Here is a 16,594-nt window from a genome sequence, read left to right as displayed (position 1 = left end):
GATTAAGGAACACTTTAAAAATCACCGCGTAAAAGAAGCTTTAGAAGTCTTGGAAGTGCGCATGTTAAAAGAAGATCGTGTTAAGCCCGAAAACTATATCTACAATTTACTAATAAGTGGTTGTGCCAAGGCCGGTTATACCCGCAAAGCATTTCAGTTATATACCAAAATGCGTCAACGTGGTCTTAAGGTGAAAGAAAGTACTTACACTTCATTATTTAATGCTTGTGCTAATGCGCCAAGTCGTCAAGATGGTCTGACAAGAGCTATACGTTTGAGGGAATCACTATTGGAAAGTGGTTATGAGTTTAATGTGAAAAATTATAATTCGATGATTAAAACATTTGGTAGATGGGGCGATGTTAAGACGGCTTATATTCTGGCCGATGAAATGCGGGATAAGAAATTGCCAATGACGGGAGAAACCTTTAATTTTCTACTACAGGCATGTGCTAGTGATGAAAAACATGGTTTCAGGTAAGTGTTTTAGCAATTTTATTTTTTATATGTTTCGTTATCTCGTTAACTATCGCAAAGAAACTTTATACAGTCAAAGCTGAGTTCTTTCCGAGTAAATTTATAATTGATCAGCTATCAGCAAAATCTAACTATCGCTATACAAAAGATTCCATTTTATTTTATTATACTTTCAGGCATTGCTTATTAACTTGGCATAAAATGTTGCAGAAAAACATAGAACCAGATTATTATTCGTTTAATGCCGTTCTAAGATGTGTACGTGATTGTGGTTTTGGAGACTTAGAAGAAATGGAAAAGGTTTTACAGATTATACTAAGTGAAACACCTGAAAAACAACTAACAGCTAAAACAACAACAATCACTAAAATCTCCAGCAATGAAATTGAAAGTACCTCATCTACTACGTCAAATAAGGAGGTTGAAGAAATCAATACCAATAAAGTAGCTCTAAAAGAGACTTCAACTGACAAAGCCTTACAGATACAAAGTGAAGCTACTTCACTTGAATTACCCAATTTATTGGCGGCTCAACCTCACTTGGGCAGTATGGTTTCGTTGAGCGAAGTACAAAAGCCACATGAAAGATTTCTGTTGCTGGGTGGTCTCACAGGTTTTTTAGAGCTAATGAAATCGAAAAATATTACACCAGATATACAAACATTTACCACTATGTTAGAGGTTATACCGCCCACAAATACCGCCGAAAAACAGCTGCTTACATATATACGTAAAATAGGTCTTAAGGCGGATATAGACTTCTTTAATATTCTTATCAAGAAAAGAGCCATGCGTTTTGATTACGAAGGTGGCAAAGAAGTTTTATCTATGATACGTACAGCTGGCCTTTATCCGGATATTGTAACCTATGGTGTTTTAGCATTAGGTTGCACAACAGTGGAAAGTTCTAGGGAGTTGTTGGAACAAATGCGACACAATGATATAAGGTAGTTATATCAGATTATTAGTAGTTAAAATTTCCTAAGTTTATGTCAATTTCAGAATGAACATACAGATTTTGGGTGCCATGCTAAGACAAGGTTGTGCCCAAAAATCGTTTCCTTATATTTGTGAAATTATGCAAATTAGTTTGGATGAAAATATCAAACCAAATGAAATATTCCTTAGACATTTAAACAATTTTTATCTACAATGTGCGCGTGCCATAGATGCGAGAGTAAGTGATTTTATTTTACTGAAAAAAAGGACACTTCTATAATCCTGTTTTTAATTTTAGCATCCCACTACAAAAAACAAATTGTATAAAAAGGAACATAAGAAATTTTGTGATAAATACAGACTGTACCAAGAAGAGCACGGCATAGATGGTTTAAAATTAGAAGATGCCATTAAGAAACTTAAAGAGCGTCCCTATGATCACTATAAGGAGCAGGACGGTGAAGGCATGGAACCTATTAAAAACGCAAAATTAGCTAAGAAAACTAAACTGCGTAAATATATAAAGAAAATAAAAATACAAAATCTTAAAGGTGATGAGCAATTGGCAGCACAAACTGCAAAACTGCTAAACAACTCAGCTGAAGAAGTTAATAATGAAGATATTGATGATAAACAACAAACGAAACAATCTAATCCTAATAATCCCTTTAGGATTGCTTAACTATTTTCCTAAAAGTAAGTTTAATTTTTATTTAATTTAAATTTAAATGTTGTTTATTGTTTAAGTAAAATGAAAAATACGAAAAGAAAATGAACTTAAAAACTTAACCAATCATTGTCCTTTTACGTCCTCTGGCTCTGACCTCCTCAAATTTAGCCACCACCGTTGCCTCATCTTTACCACATGCTAAGCGATAGGCCTGCAACATGTACTCGAACAGATAAGGCTGTTCACTGTGGGTACTCAACAAAGCACGCTCTAAAACATATAAATCCACTCCCTTATCTTCTGAACCCTGATTATAGTGGCTCAAACCAAAATCTATAAATACCACCTCATATTCAGTAAAATCGTCTGCTTGCTTAGGATTTATCAAAATATTTGAAGTAGTTAGATCACCATGTATAATATTGTTTGCATGCATTTTTCCTATGGTACTGCCTATAACCGTACACAATGATTTGAGAACTTCCTCGGCCTTATCCTTTTCGCTAGCCACTATTCTCTGTATATATTCCTTGGCTGTTATGGCTTTATCATAATATTCCATGTAGATTTTACGTTCTTGCAAATCCATATGTAGAATTCTGGGTGCAATTATACCAGCCGTTTGACATCTTCCGGCCGCCTTTGTTTCGGCCTTCATACGTTGCCGGGTGATTTGATTGTCCAGCTCTTGATGGCGATATTTTTTCACAAATCTTTCCTTTATTAGACATCGTTCGCCTTTGTATTCTCCTAAATATAGACGACCTTCAGCTCCTTGTTTTAAAATATTCTCTACCGGCATTTTTTAGCTGGATTTCAGTCCAAATTGGATGGTGGCTGCTAAGAATTGAATAATAAAAACAAAATGAGAAAATTATGTGCGATGACAGTGTTGTATTTAAAAGTACTTAAACACAAAGTAACCGTTATGTTATGGGAAGTAAACTAATCAGAGTAGTAGACAAATTATAAAATTAAATTATATTAGTTCAAAATAAGAATATAATATTTATTTTTAAAATAACCCAATGGTTGCCATGAATCTTTTGAAATTTCAGGAATTTCTTATGAAAAGAAAAATTTTTGAAAGTTGTATAGAAAAGGAAAAATTGTCGAAATTTTAGAATTTAAGAAATTTGTAATTTTAAGAACAAAACTTTTTTCTGGTCCGAAAAAATCTAAGATCAATTAACTTTTTTTAAGATTGTTGTTTAAAAAAGCTAAACGAAAATCCTAATTTAAAATACCGATTATTTAAATTTAGAAAAGTAATCCCATGTTTAAAAACAATAACAACAAACTGTCTTAAATGTCAGCTGTTTGTATTTGTTTTGTTTATCATATTCTTGTAAACATAAAGCAAGAAAAAAAAAACTACAAAAGTGATTCATCTTCGGAAAAACACATATAAAATTTATAAAATATTCCAATTAATTTTCCCTTTTAAATAAAAAAAAATCGTAAAAAAATGTTTAACAATCTATTCGGCAAAGCTCCTTCTCTCAAGGAACAACAACGTGATAATGATAGAAATTTAAGAAAAGCCTCTCGAGATATTGAAAGAGAACGAAGAAAATTGGAGGAGGAGGAAAAGAAACTCCAGATGGAAATTAAAAAGAATGCAGCCCAAGGCAACAACGATGTCTGTCGCATACTGGCCAAACAACTGGTGGAGATACGTAAACAAAAGGCACGCACTTTTGCGGCCAACAGTAAGATCACTTCGATAGGTTATCAGAATAAAAATATTGGCACTAATGTGGCGCTGAGTAATGCCATGAGCACGTCGGCCAAAACTATGGCTGAAATGAATAAAATCATGAAACCCGAAAGTATTGCTGCCAATGTACGGGACTTCCAACAGGCTAATATGAAAATGGAAATGACTGATGAAATGATTAATGATACCCTAGACGATATGTTAGCCGATTCGGATGAGGAAGAGGAAACCAATGCTGTTGTCAATAAAGTGCTCGATGAAATTGGCATTGAAATCTCAGGAAAAATGGCTAATGTACCAGCAGCTGCCTCGGGTGGTTTGGAAGATACACGCACGGATAAGGATATTGCTGCTCAATTGGCTAAATTACGTTCCACATAGAATTGTCTTTTTATTTTTATATTATTAGTTATTACATTATATTTTAACGTGATTATGTTTTTATTAATAAATTTATCCATTACATATATATAAAACCAATAATTCATTCAAACTTTTATAAATCGTTTACAAACGTCCAGACATGCCGCCAGATGCTACTATAGTTTCACCAGTTATATAGCTAGCATCATCGGATACTAAAAATGATACCACTCCTGCCATTTCGTCTGGCATACCTAAACGATTTAGTGGTATTTTAGACAAAGCCGCCTCATTTGCTGCTTCATCTTCATAGAGCTGTAAAATGTATAAAGAAATATAACATTGTTAATGAAAATTTTTACAGTAGGCTGGAACAAAATTAAATTGCTGATGTTTGCCATAGTGATGTTTTTTTTAAAACCTTAAATTTTATTTTGTCATGACTATAGAATTGTTTGTAGTCCAGACTATAAAGTGGTCTACAGTTTGGACTATAGAATAGTCTATAGTCTGGACTATAAGATAATATATATTCTGGACTATAGAAAAATCTATATTTTGGATTATAGTACAGGATATAGTTTGGACTAATGAATAGTCTATAGTCTGGATAGTGCAGAATATAAACTCAATAGTCAGGACTATAGAATAGTCTACAGTCTGGACTATAGAATAGTCTACAGTCTGAACTATAGAATAGTCTATAGCCTAGACTATGGAATAGTCTATTTTCTGGACTATAGAATATTATTTACTATAGAATAGTCCATATTCTGGACCATATAGTATATAGTCTGGACTATAGAATAGTATATTCTATCCTTTGTTCCTGAACACCAAATACTCACAACAAATTTAGAAAATATTTTCCTCCTGTAAACTGAGCCACCCTAATTTACCGTAAATACGGTGGATTTTAAATATTTACCGTTTTAGAAAATTTAGTTTTAATAATGCCGGGTGCCAAACAATTAACGCGTATACCTTCAGGTGCCAAGTCTTTGGCTGCTGCTTTAGTAAGACCAATCAAGGCTGTTTTGCTAACGGAATAAGCTCCTAAAAGCTGAAATTATTAATAGATATGAAGGTTACTTTTACAAATAATAGATTGGACTTACCTCAAAAGCATCATAACCCGCAATAGATGAAACGAACACAATGCTTGAATTCTTTTCTTTGCGTAAATGTGGTAAAGCTTCTTTGGCCAGCAAATAGGAAGATTTAACATTTACATCGAATATTTTATCCCACACCTTTTCATCGCAATCCAAAACACCACCCACAGCGGGATTGGTGGCGGCATTAGACACCAAAATATTAATTTTGCCATATTTGCTTATGGTCTGTTCGAAAAGTTGTTTACGATCTTGCGATTCACTAACGTGACATTTTAAGCCTAAAACATTTAAATTAAGTTTGCGCAATTCCTCGACTGCTTTATCCACATTGTTTTGCTTGCGACTGCTGATAACTACATTGGCACCGTCCTGGGCCAAACGTTTGGCAATGGAAAATCCAATACTATAAACAAATATTATAGGTTTTGCTTTAGATTTTCTTTTTTATTTTTTTGTTACTCACCCATCAGTGGAAGCTGTTACAACAGCTACTTTACCCTGTAAACGTTTCATATTATTGCTGGTTAATGTATTACTGCCGCTGGCAAACCTTTGCTGCCAATGTTTAGGGCCACTAGTATGAAGAGTTGTTGTTTTTTGCGTTTGTATTTGTTTTTGATTAACAGACAGAACTTTGAACCCACGGCAAGCGGCAATAGTATATAAGGTGTTGTTAGCTTTTGTTTGTAAAAATACTTTACTTCCAACCTGTTTGATAGTATGCAACATATTTATGGCAAAATTTGAACTAAGTTTATAATTTAATGATAATAAAAATGTTTATTTTTATATAATTAACTGTTTATTAAAATTCGGACTTTGATAAACAAAACAAGTAAAAGTGTAAAATTTGGCTTTGTCGAATCTTATTTACCCTTCACTATATCTTCTCAACAAAAAAATTATTTTTCGAAATCTTATGAGTAAAATCCATAAAAAATTTATTTTTGGTTATCTCTCGTATCAAATGAAAGGTTCTTTGAATATTTTCCTTTTTTAATACATATATTCAAAGTTCTGTAACAATTATTGATTTCTTTCTGAATTTTGGTCATATTCTGTTATTTATGCACCGATTTTGTTGATTTTATATAGCAAAATTGTTGAAAGCATGTCCTCACCACAAAACTGATTTCAATTCACATATGGACAAACGGACATACCTAAATGGACTTCGCTATTTTGTAATATGTATTTCAAAATTGAATTCTATAAATTACAAACAAAGTGACAAATCCATACACCCTCCTCCGAAACTGAAGGGTATAAACACGAAAACAAAATCAGCTGTTGTTTATACTGTAGATAACGATTTTATGAAGTTTAATGCATATTTTTAGGCATTTCATTTGCAATTGAAAAATCTTTAAAATTTAATCTTAAAAAAAGAAACAACCACAGTGGATGTACTTCAAAAAAATAATAAAAATGTTTAATTCTGAAAAATACACTTCTTTTATATTGTCCACACTGTTTACTTTTCGAAATACATATGTATATACAAATCTTGCACAATTTAGTTTCAATTTTCGAATTTTTGTACGTTTATTATGCACTCTGATGAACATCAAGGCGCCAATCCCATATTTGCCCAAAACTCAGAATTTATCATAATAATGTTATGGAATGCAAATCATTTTAAAGGGTACGTGAGATAGTTCTGATAATTAACATCCCATCAAAAATAAAACGAAGTAGTTCCAAAAGAAGAACATTTATCACCACTTCTAAAGTAGCACTAAGTGATTTTTTTACCTTCTGTGGAAATTATGTTTAATGACTTCCGATGAAGCGAAAATAATCCATTTTTTTCAATGCCGAAGATACATATATTTTTGTTGTTCTTACATTTTTTGAGTTAAAAACTTTTTTGGGCTTTAAATGTGTCTATTTACCTTATTAATGTTAATATTATTTAAGTAAAATTAGTTGTATTTTATAATAGAATTTCGCATCCAAACAACTTCCTAAAAAATAACATAAAAATTACTTCTTGAAAATGACTTCAGAAGTAGTGAATTTGGAATCAAATAAAAAGGACATCCCTCCTATGACAAGCTTGTGTTAAAATCATCACTTCTGCAGGTCTTTTTCAATACATCCATGGAGTAAATTCTACTTCTTTTTCGCTTCTTTGGATATTCTTTTTTTTGCTGGGATACTAATGTACATACATTCAGTTATATGTTTCAGAAAACTTCAAAAATTCTTCAAAGATTTACTTAAATTTATACACTATTTATAATTCTAGGTCAATAACGTATTGTCTCACATTTGTTTGAAAAGTAAATCCTCTAGCAGAGATAACAAATAATACCGTTTATTTAAACAAAAAACATAAATTCATGTACAGCGGAGTTAATAAAAATAGAGTTAAACTAATTTATTCACTTCTTTTAATCCTATATTAACTTTCTACTCTATAGACTAGTCTATGGATTATTGAGTAAACTATAGACTAGTCTATTGACTAGGCTATGGAATAATCTATTGGTATGTTAATTGACATTCTATGAACTAATCTATTGGCTAGCCTATGGACTAGTTTATGGAATAGCCCATTGACTAGTCCCGTCTGTAGACTAGTCTATTGACTATACCATTCTCTTAACTAGTCTATGGATTAGTGTATTGACCAGTCTATGTACTAGTATTGACTAGTCTATTGCCTTGTCTATGACCAAGTCTATTAACTAGCCTTTAGACTAGTTTATTGCCTACAAGTTTATTGGATACTAGACTATTGGCCAATCTATGGAGTAGTAAAATTTTCCGTAAATACTATCGTTTTTGATTCGAGAACAACTATCACTATTTATCACCTAGATGAGATATATGTACATACAGTGGTGGCCATGAGGTTAGCACATTTGGTATCTGTTAAATATAAAATCAAATATTTCCTATAGTTCTTAACTTTTTTAACAAATTCTTTTTTATGCGTAACACATGTCCTTCGAGGATCACGACACATTACATTTTGTTCCACTACTTTGTTGCATGTAGATTTTTTTCTTTCCAAAGTACATCTACCCCCAAAAAAATCTTGACATAAGTTTAGCACAAAATTAAAAAATCATTAAAAAATTAAAAATAAAACAAAACAACCGGTTATATTTATCTTATTGCACTTAAGATTTTATATTTTGTGGAATAGTTGCAGATTTTGATAATATCATTCCTCCTCCTGGACATAATCTTCACCAGAACCCTCTAGAAATTTCAGCCCATAAATTGGCAAAATTCTTGGTGATTTCTGCTTTTATTTGTTGGTCCATATTATGTTATATGTTCTCTATTGAATTGGAATCGAGAAAATATACTGGGCACTGCAAACATGACAATCCCGGTCGCTTCCAAGCAGCTCATCTCAGCACTTTTAGCATATTTACGGTCGATGTCGACCAAAAAACGCCATCTTTGTCCTCCGATTTTTTTAATAAAGTATTTAAGATCCTATTTTGATAGTCATACGGATCCACTTCTGCATCCAACATCAATATAGGACCAACAGCATGCCAAGAAAATGCAATGAATACCATGAAATTTCCCCCCATTGTGATATATGATTTCTCTGGAACACTTTAGCTTTATCTGCATGATTGGAGGATACTAGTTGAAGATTAATAGGATCAAATTTGATGGAAAAATGTAATTATGCTGTACTCCAAACATGCAGCAACAACCAAAGTGTACATTTAAAACCATAAAACACAATGGGTGAAATATGACGAATTCGGAGGCGTTTTCCGGGCTAGTGGAGGTTCTATACGCAAGGTGGATGCACAAATGGATCAGTATGACTATCAAAATAGACTCTTAAATATTTTAGTAAAAAAACAAGTAAGAAATTATAGTCGGGCGAGGCCGACCATATAATACCCTACACCTTTGACAAAAATATAATGAGATTTAGTTGCCATAATAAAGCATTTAAGTTGAATTGTACCTTGCCTTAGATATACATACTTAAGCCGTTTATTGTTGAATAAAATTGTGGACATTTAAGTGAAATTTTGATGGGGGCTTTTCATAGGGGCTAGGGTCATATGAGAACCTATTTTTATGGAATTCGTGGGGGTCATCAAGTCTTGTATACAACTTGGTTATTGCAGCTTTTTGTTGAGATATGAGTATATTAAACATAATTATGAACTTAAAAGCCCTATTCGGCGGCTTTGTAACTGTAGTTTGATTACAAGTTTTAAAAGCCCTATTCGGGGGTTCAGTTGTATGGGGGCTAGGTGAAATAATGGACCGATGTTAACCATTTTCAATAGGCTTCGTCTACGATACCATAAAAGATCATGTGCCAAATTTCATTGAATTATCTCCAAAATTGCGACCTGTAGTTTGGTTACAAATTTTAAAAGCCCTATTCGAGGGGTTCAGTTGTATGGGGGCTAGGTGAAATAATGGACCGATGTAAACCATTTTCAACAGGCTTCATCTACGGTACCATAAAAGATCATGTGCCAAATTTCATTGAATTATCTCCAAAATTGCGACCTGTAGTTTGATTACAAGTTTTAAACGCCCTATTCGAGGGGTTCAGTTGTATGGGGGCTAGGTGAAATAATGGACCGATGTTAACCATTTTCAATAGGCTTTGTCTACGATACCATAAAAGATCATGTGCCAAGTTTCATTGAATTATCTCCAAAATTGCGACCTGTAGTTTGATTACAAGAATTACAAGCCCTATTGGGGGGATCAGTTGTATGGGGGCTAGGTGAAATAATGGACCGATCTTAACCATTTTCAATAGGCTTCGTCCCTGGCACAATAGGAGATCATGTACCAAATTTCATTGAATTATCTTCAAAATTACGAACTGTAGTTTGATTACAAGGTTTACATGGACGGACGGACGGACGGACAGACGGACGGACAGACGGACGGACGGACAGACGGACGGACAGACGGACGGACATAGCTAAATCGACCCAGAAAATGATTCTGAGCCGATTGGTATACTTTAAGGTGGGTATAGGACCAATATTATTGTGCGTTACAAACATCAGCACAAACCCAATATACCCTCCCCACTAAAGTGGTGTAGGGTATAATGAGTGGACAAAAGTTCAGTTAAATGGCGTTTTTTGGTCGACAATGACCCAAAATATGTTAAAAGTACAGAGAGGAGCTTCTTGGAAGCGAGCGAGATTGACATGTTTGCAGCCCCCAGAATAATTTCTAGATCCCAATCCAATAGGGAACATATTAAACGAAATGGTGCAACAAATAAAACACAAATTCCTAAGAATTTTGCCTATTTATGGGCTGAAAGTTAAAATTTATGTCATGAAATTTCTAGTGGGTTCTGGTGAAGATTATGTCCAGGAGAAGAAATGATATTATCAAAATGTGCAACTATTCTACAAAATATAAAATTTTAAGTGAAATTACATAAAATTATCCAGTTTCTTTGCTTTATTTTTAATTTTTTAATGATTTTTTTATTTTGTGCTAAACTTATGTCCAGATTTTTTTTGGGGTAGATGTACTTTGGAAAGAAAGAAATCTATCTGCAACAAAGTAGTGGAACAAAATGTAATGTGTCGTGATCCTCGAAGGACATGTGTTACGCATAAAAAAGAATTTGTTAAAAAAGTTAAGAACTATAGGAAATATTTGATTTTATATTTAACAGATACCAAATGTGCTAACCTCATGGCCACCACTGTATGTATATAATATCATTCGGTTTATTGGGAAACTTATTTCCATATATATTTTTCAATTCTGTTTAAATTTATTAAAAAAAATCATTAGGGTTGTAGGTATATTTTTTATTAAAATTTAAATAAAAGTACTTAATAAAATTTCACACTTATTTCACAGATTAATGAGCAATCAACTCTAAAATCTCCACTCCAGCTATCTGTCTACCCTCTGCTTTTTAGTAAATTTAAAATTTTTAATTTGAATTCAGTAATTGTACAAGTAGTACAACGTTGATGAGAAAAATAAACAAATTAGAATGACTTCCACTACTACATACGCTCCGCACTGAAAAAAAGTGTAAATTAAGATCAAAACAAATTATTTTTATAAAATACATACAATCAAAATCTGAAAATAATAGATATCTAAAATCTGTCCCACTACAAAATTTATTTTTTTTTTAGCTGTTTTCAGTTGTTTTTAGTTTAAGGTAAATTGTGGAGCATAGTCTAGTCTAGACTGCGACAAACAACTCATGCAGTATAGTCATTAAGTCTACGGATCGTACTACTACTAGTACTACGAATATTTATTTTCTTATTAACCATAAAGTTTCGTGTGTGCGTTAGTTAAAGCATGTGATGAAACGAACATTGAAAACAAAATCTTAATACTTTTTATCGTGAGCAGAAGAGAGTAACTAACTAGACACACACACACAAATTATAGACGTTTTCCGTTTAGTATGAACTTTTAAGTTATAACTGCATAAAAACAGTAAGAAAAGTCAGTTTGTTAAGGAAATATACGGCCCGTTAGCGCTGACTTCTCGTGTGTGTGTTATCGTTTAGTAGTCGAAGAAAAAAAGACTAAAGAAATGAGTGAAAATATTCCACATCTAAATCATACACCACCTCCGACATCATTGCTAAAGGATTTTAAAGCACCCACTTTTAAAGAGGATGAATTAGTTTTATATTTTCATCCCTATAATTTCCATTCACAAAAAGTATGTCTATAATATTTAATGCTCTTAAGATTAAAACATAATTTAAAAATATTTACATACATACATATAAAAAGAGTTTAATTAATATATATCATGTGATCTTATTTAAAATTAAAAAAAAAAAATAATAATAATAATTAAGAAGTTAGTGTACTATATTAAATAGAGCGAAAAATGTGGTGAAAATTAATATAAAATTAAATAAATTATGAGAATTTAAAAAGAACACTTAATATCTGATTTACAGTGTCTATAAAAAATGTATTTCCTATTAGTAGAATTAATAAAAAATAAAAAAACATTAAAAGAACAAATTTTTAATAGGTTAAGTGTTAATTAAATTATAAAAAACGTTTCAAAACAAAAGTAAATTTCGATTGGACATTACTATATATACTTACCTTTTTGATTTTCTATATATTTATTATATTTATTATTTCTAATTCAAAATTGAACTGTTTTCCAATAATCATTTTCTTCAGTGTATTTTTCACACATTGTGCAATATTTTAGAGTAAACATGAACAAATATTCGAAAATTTGATTGTGGTAAACAATACAACTTAAATAAATTTGATTCGATTTTAAAGATTTATTATTTACCAGAGTACCCGACGGGCTTCGCTACCCTAAACGATATTAAATAAAACAAGTAAGAAAGTATAGTCGGGCGTGGCCGACCATATGATACCCTACACCAGTTATGAATATTAAATGTGATTTATTTTTCATAATAAAGCATTTATCTTCAATATTCCCTTGTTCCGATACACTAAAGCAATTTACGGATGAAAAACTAATTTTCTAAAAGAGGCTTTATATGGGGGCTAGGGGCAAATATGGACCAAGCCCTATAAAACTTTGTGAATATATTTATATTTACATAATATTTTATTGTGCTGAATTTCATCGCGATATTTGTGTTTATAAGTTAATTTGGGACATTCAAGTAATTTTCTGAAGGGAACTTTGTATGGGAGCTAGGGTCAAATGTGGCCCGATCTTTATGAAATTTGGCAGGGTCATCAAGACTTCTATAAAACTTAGTTGTGCCGTATTTTATCGGTATATCTGTATATTTAACATAATTATGAGCTCAGAAGCCCTTTTCGGGGGGTTCTGTTCTATGGGGCTAGGTGAAATAATGGACCGATTTTAACCATTTTCAATAGGCTTCGTCCTTGGGTCAAATAAAACGTGCGTGCCAAATTTCATCCAATTATCTTGAAAATTGCGACCTGTACCTTGCGCACAAGGTTTACATGGACAGCCAGCCAGACGGACGGACGGACGGACATAGCTTAATCGACTCAGAAAACGATTCTAAGCCGATTGGTATACTTTAAGGTGGGTCTAGGATGAATATTTTTGTATGTTACAAACATCAGCACCTATCCAATATACCCTCCCCACTAAAGTGGTGTAGGGTATAAAAATTACACTTCAAAAATAAAAGCGATAAAATCTTAACACTTTCATAAAAAATTTAAAAATAACTTTAAGAGCGGGTTTTTGAGATGGTAATCAAATGCCAATTAATAATCAGATTAGTTAATCTAAAAATAAATTTAATCTTATGTCAATCCTCTTTGATGTTTTTGAGTACAAGATTAAACTTCGCAGTGTTGCCATACAAAACAACAGAAAACTTCACTGTTTGTTATCAAAACAATGCATATTTTATAAAAAAGAAGAAGACAATTGTAAATTTAATATGAAAATTAATGAAAACTTAAATTAAAAACAAAAAAATGTATTTTGAAGTGTCCATAATTTATACTAATCAATAAATAGAACATTTTAATGTTTATATTTATAAAAATTTTATTAATTTTTTTGCATCAGCTGTTTACACTTTTGCATTTTGTGCTTAAGATTAAACCACCTCCATTGGGCGCTTAAACTTGCAAACAAAATTAACTAATTGAGTACTCAAAAACATCTTTCGAGGATTAATTTTAATTTAATCGCTAATCTTTCACCTAAAGATTGGCTCTAAGAAGGATTTACCTAGCCATTGCAAAATTAGACTGGCGAATGCACCACTACAACAATACAAAAACAACATGCATTTTTCCCCTTATTCATAAACAAAATTTTATTTTTTTTAACGGTTTATTAAATAAAAATTTTGTTTATGATTTAGGCCTTTATTTGCAAACAATAACAACTTTTGACAGAAAGCTCAAAAATAAAGCAGTCACCTTTCTAATTCTGCCATGGAAGTGCCTATACCCGACCTTTAACTGTCTAAGTGTATCTTTTTTATACACTAGTGATTTAAGTCCCCTTCACACGAACACACAAGTAATATGATCTGTCAAAATTTTGTGTAAAAGAGATCGAATGGGATCGTCTAAACGCAATATGTAACGAAATCATCACACATTGAGAGAAAATACGGATGGAAAATTTGACAGTCGTATGGCTCTCTTCATTTTTTGAAATGATTAAAAAAACAAGAAAGTCGCATCAGGAATGCACAGGAATGTATTATCTCCTATATTTTGGTCTCCGGTAGGTTAGTGGTTAGTGTTCTAGTCTGGTAGACCGGAGGTGGTGAGTTCGATTCCCAACTGAGGCCCTGGTTAAGGAGTGCATAACAGGTCCGATATAGGCCTAAGTGTATTTAAATAGTGCAGTGAAATTGTTATACCCTACACCTCTTTAGTGGGGAGGGTATATTGGATTTGTGCTGATGTTTGTAACATACAAAAATATTCGTCCTACACCCACCTTAAAGTTTACCAATCGGCTTAGAATCGTTTTCTGAGTCGATTAAGCTATGTCCGTCCGTCTGGCTGGCTGGCTGTCCATGTAAACCTTGTGCGCAAGGTACAGGTCGCAATTTTCAAGATAATTGGATGAAATTTGGCACGCACGTTTTATTTGACCCAAGGACGAAGCCTATTGAAAATGGTTAAAATCGGTCCATTATTTCACCTAGCCCCCATAGAACAGAACCCCCTGAAAAGGACTTTTGAGCTCATAATTATGTTAAAAATACAGATATATCGATAAAATGCGGCGCAACTAAGTTTTATAGAAGTCTTGATGACCCTGCCAAATTTCATAAAGATCGGGTCTCATTTGACCCTAGCTCCAATACAAATTTCCCTTCCGAAAATCACTTGAATGTTCCGAATTAACTTATAAACACAAATATCGCGATGAAATTTAGCACAATAAAATATTATGTAAATATAAATATATTCACACAATTTTATCGGGCTTGGTCCATATTTGCCCCTAGCCCCCATATAAAGCCTCTTTCAGAAAATTAGTTTTTCATTCATAAATTGCTTAAATGTATCGGAACAAGGGAATATTGAAGATAAATGCTTTTTTATGAAAAATATATCACATTTAATATTCATAACTGGTGTAGGGTATCATATGGTCGGCCACGCCCGACTATACTTTCTTACTTGTATTTAAACTTAGTATTGGTACGTTTTGGAAGTCATCCATTATAAATTTCATCCCAATGGGAATGTCGATTTTAGTAAAAAGAGTTTTGAGAATCAAAATGAATTTTTCGTGAAAAGAATTTTTTATTCAAACGTCGTTTTAATTTATCTTTTTAATTTTCTTATTTTCAGATCCTCTTACTTTTATATGAGAAAAATATTGAATTCACACCTTATGTTGTGGATTTATTAAATGGCGAGCAATACTCAAATTGGTTTTTAAATTTAAATCCTAAAGCCGATGTACCCGTTCTACAAGATGGTTCCTTTGTAGTACCCGATTCGTCGCATATCATTAATTATATAGAAAATAAATTTCAAGGCGGTAAAGTTGACTTCAACAAAAATAATTATATTTAATTATTAATTAAATTTGTTTTCATTATTTTAGGTGATTGCAAGTCATTGAAACCGAAAAATAATAATTCTTTAGAGAATGAGAAAATGCTATTGTTCGAACAAATCTTGGGCCATTTACCAGTAGGTGCCTTAAGTTTGGGCTCGTTTATACATGATGATTTAAAACTAGTACCAAAACCACCATTCATTGGACCTATAAGGAAAACTTGCTTGAGTAAGTTTTTTTAGAAATTTATTCTTAATTTTCTTATTTAAAGAATTAATTGTTATTTACAGAGAATAATGAAAAAGTTTATGGCCTTTTAAAGGAATCCATCGATAAAGTGGAAGATCATAAAGCAGCCTTATTGCGTAAATTAGATTTGCAAGAGCGTCGTAAACGTATCGTTTATTCACGTCTAGAATATCAAAAAATCTTGGATGCCATTCACAATGTTTTACGTTTCGTTGAAGACGATATGGTGGCTCATCCTGCCAGGGAATGGCTTGTCTCTAATGATTTTTGTATGGCTGATGTTTGCTTTGGCTTGTTGCTATTACGTTTATACCAATTGGGTTTTGAGAACTACTATTGGTCTTATGGAAAACTGCCACGTGTGGAGAGTTATTTTTTACGTTTCAAGAAACGTGCCTCCTATGAAAAGTTAATGCCAACTAATTTTGAAATACTGAAAGATATGTGGCAAATGACACCATCCAACTATATAATCGGAGCCAGTGCTGGTGTTTTGGGTATGGCAGTATTTGCCGCCTTTGCTCATAAATAAGTAAAACCATTTTAAATAAATAAATAAATAAAAA

The 16,594-nt window shown here is 32.3% G+C and overlaps 5 protein-coding genes across 6 annotated transcripts in view; 3 read left to right on the top strand and 2 right to left on the bottom strand.

Annotated features, from left to right (window-relative positions):
* LOC119607855 (pentatricopeptide repeat-containing protein 1, mitochondrial) overlaps positions 1-15,848 on the top strand; it is a 16,490-nt gene extending 642 nt beyond the window's left edge. The window contains exons 2-7 of one of the 2 annotated variants that reach the window (XR_005231769.1): positions 1-477; positions 654-1,424; positions 1,480-1,654; positions 1,715-2,112; positions 15,566-15,758; positions 15,825-15,848. The exon at positions 1-477 is cut by the window's left edge and continues 79 nt beyond it. Coding sequence is in view for 1 of the 2 variants with exons in the window: in XM_037961966.1 (XP_037817894.1) it covers positions 1-477; positions 654-1,424; positions 1,480-1,654; positions 1,715-2,098 (1,807 nt within the window). In the remaining variant the exon portion in view is untranslated. Of the gene's footprint in view, positions 478-653; positions 1,425-1,479; positions 1,655-1,714; positions 2,339-15,565; positions 15,759-15,824 lie in introns of those variants that run through there. The other variant, XM_037961966.1, reaches the window with a different exon arrangement.
* On the bottom strand, positions 2,134-2,954 carry LOC119607860 (EKC/KEOPS complex subunit TP53RK). Its single transcript, XM_037961971.1, has one exon. It carries the CDS (start codon positions 2,886-2,888, stop codon positions 2,202-2,204), a length of 687 nt encoding a protein of 228 aa, XP_037817899.1. The 5' UTR covers positions 2,889-2,954; the 3' UTR covers positions 2,134-2,201.
* Positions 3,426-4,282, top strand: LOC119607861 (charged multivesicular body protein 2b). Its single transcript, XM_037961972.1, has one exon. It carries the CDS (start codon positions 3,555-3,557, stop codon positions 4,185-4,187), a length of 633 nt encoding a protein of 210 aa, XP_037817900.1. The 5' UTR covers positions 3,426-3,554; the 3' UTR covers positions 4,188-4,282.
* Positions 4,173-6,152, bottom strand: LOC119607859 (dehydrogenase/reductase SDR family member 4). The gene is made up of 4 exons (XM_037961970.1): positions 5,751-6,152; positions 5,288-5,690; positions 5,098-5,232; positions 4,173-4,484 (listed from the first exon to the last, which is right to left on the bottom strand). The coding sequence occupies exons 1-4, from the start codon at positions 6,014-6,016 to the stop codon at positions 4,314-4,316; spliced, it is 975 nt and encodes a 324-aa protein (XP_037817898.1). The 5' UTR covers positions 6,017-6,152; the 3' UTR covers positions 4,173-4,313.
* On the top strand, positions 11,471-16,594 carry LOC119607858 (ganglioside-induced differentiation-associated protein 1). The gene is made up of 4 exons (XM_037961969.1): positions 11,471-11,963; positions 15,566-15,758; positions 15,825-16,007; positions 16,070-16,594. Exons 1-4 carry the CDS (start codon positions 11,832-11,834, stop codon positions 16,558-16,560), a joined length of 999 nt encoding a protein of 332 aa, XP_037817897.1. The 5' UTR covers positions 11,471-11,831; the 3' UTR covers positions 16,561-16,594.

This window comes from Lucilia sericata, unplaced genomic scaffold, assembly GCF_015586225.1.
Source record: "Lucilia sericata isolate MDLA Ls3-8-SP2 unplaced genomic scaffold, ASM1558622v1 Contig000755F_arrow, whole genome shotgun sequence".
Classification (NCBI taxonomy): Eukaryota; Metazoa; Arthropoda; class Insecta; order Diptera; family Calliphoridae; genus Lucilia; species Lucilia sericata.
The sequence above is the reverse complement of the archived record's forward strand: the minus strand, read 5'-3'. Positions and strand labels throughout refer to the sequence as shown.

What these genes read in the sequence shown, in the direction of transcription:
- LOC119607858 (XM_037961969.1), top strand. Translation starts at nt 11,832, where the DNA reads ATGAGTGAAAATATTCCACATCTAAATCATACACCACCTCCGACATCA. An exon ending in ATAATTTCCATTCACAAAAA is followed by an intron (nt 11,964 to 15,565) that starts GTATGTCTATAA and finishes TCTTATTTTCAG; the next exon opens with ATCCTCTTACTTTTATATGA. An exon ending in TATAAGGAAAACTTGCTTGA is followed by an intron (nt 16,008 to 16,069) that starts GTAAGTTTTTTT and finishes TGTTATTTACAG; the next exon opens with AGAATAATGAAAAAGTTTAT.
- LOC119607861 (XM_037961972.1), top strand. Translation starts at nt 3,555, where the DNA reads ATGTTTAACAATCTATTCGGCAAAGCTCCTTCTCTCAAGGAACAACAA.
- LOC119607859 (XM_037961970.1), bottom strand. Translation starts at nt 6,016, where the DNA reads ATGTTGCATACTATCAAACAGGTTGGAAGTAAAGTATTTTTACAAACA. An exon ending in GTAACAGCTTCCACTGATGG is followed by an intron (nt 5,691 to 5,750) that starts GTGAGTAACAAA and finishes ATTTGTTTATAG; the next exon opens with TATTGGATTTTCCATTGCCA. An exon ending in CGGGTTATGATGCTTTTGAG is followed by an intron (nt 5,233 to 5,287) that starts GTAAGTCCAATC and finishes TAATAATTTCAG; the next exon opens with CTTTTAGGAGCTTATTCCGT.
- LOC119607860 (XM_037961971.1), bottom strand. Translation starts at nt 2,888, where the DNA reads ATGCCGGTAGAGAATATTTTAAAACAAGGAGCTGAAGGTCGTCTATAT.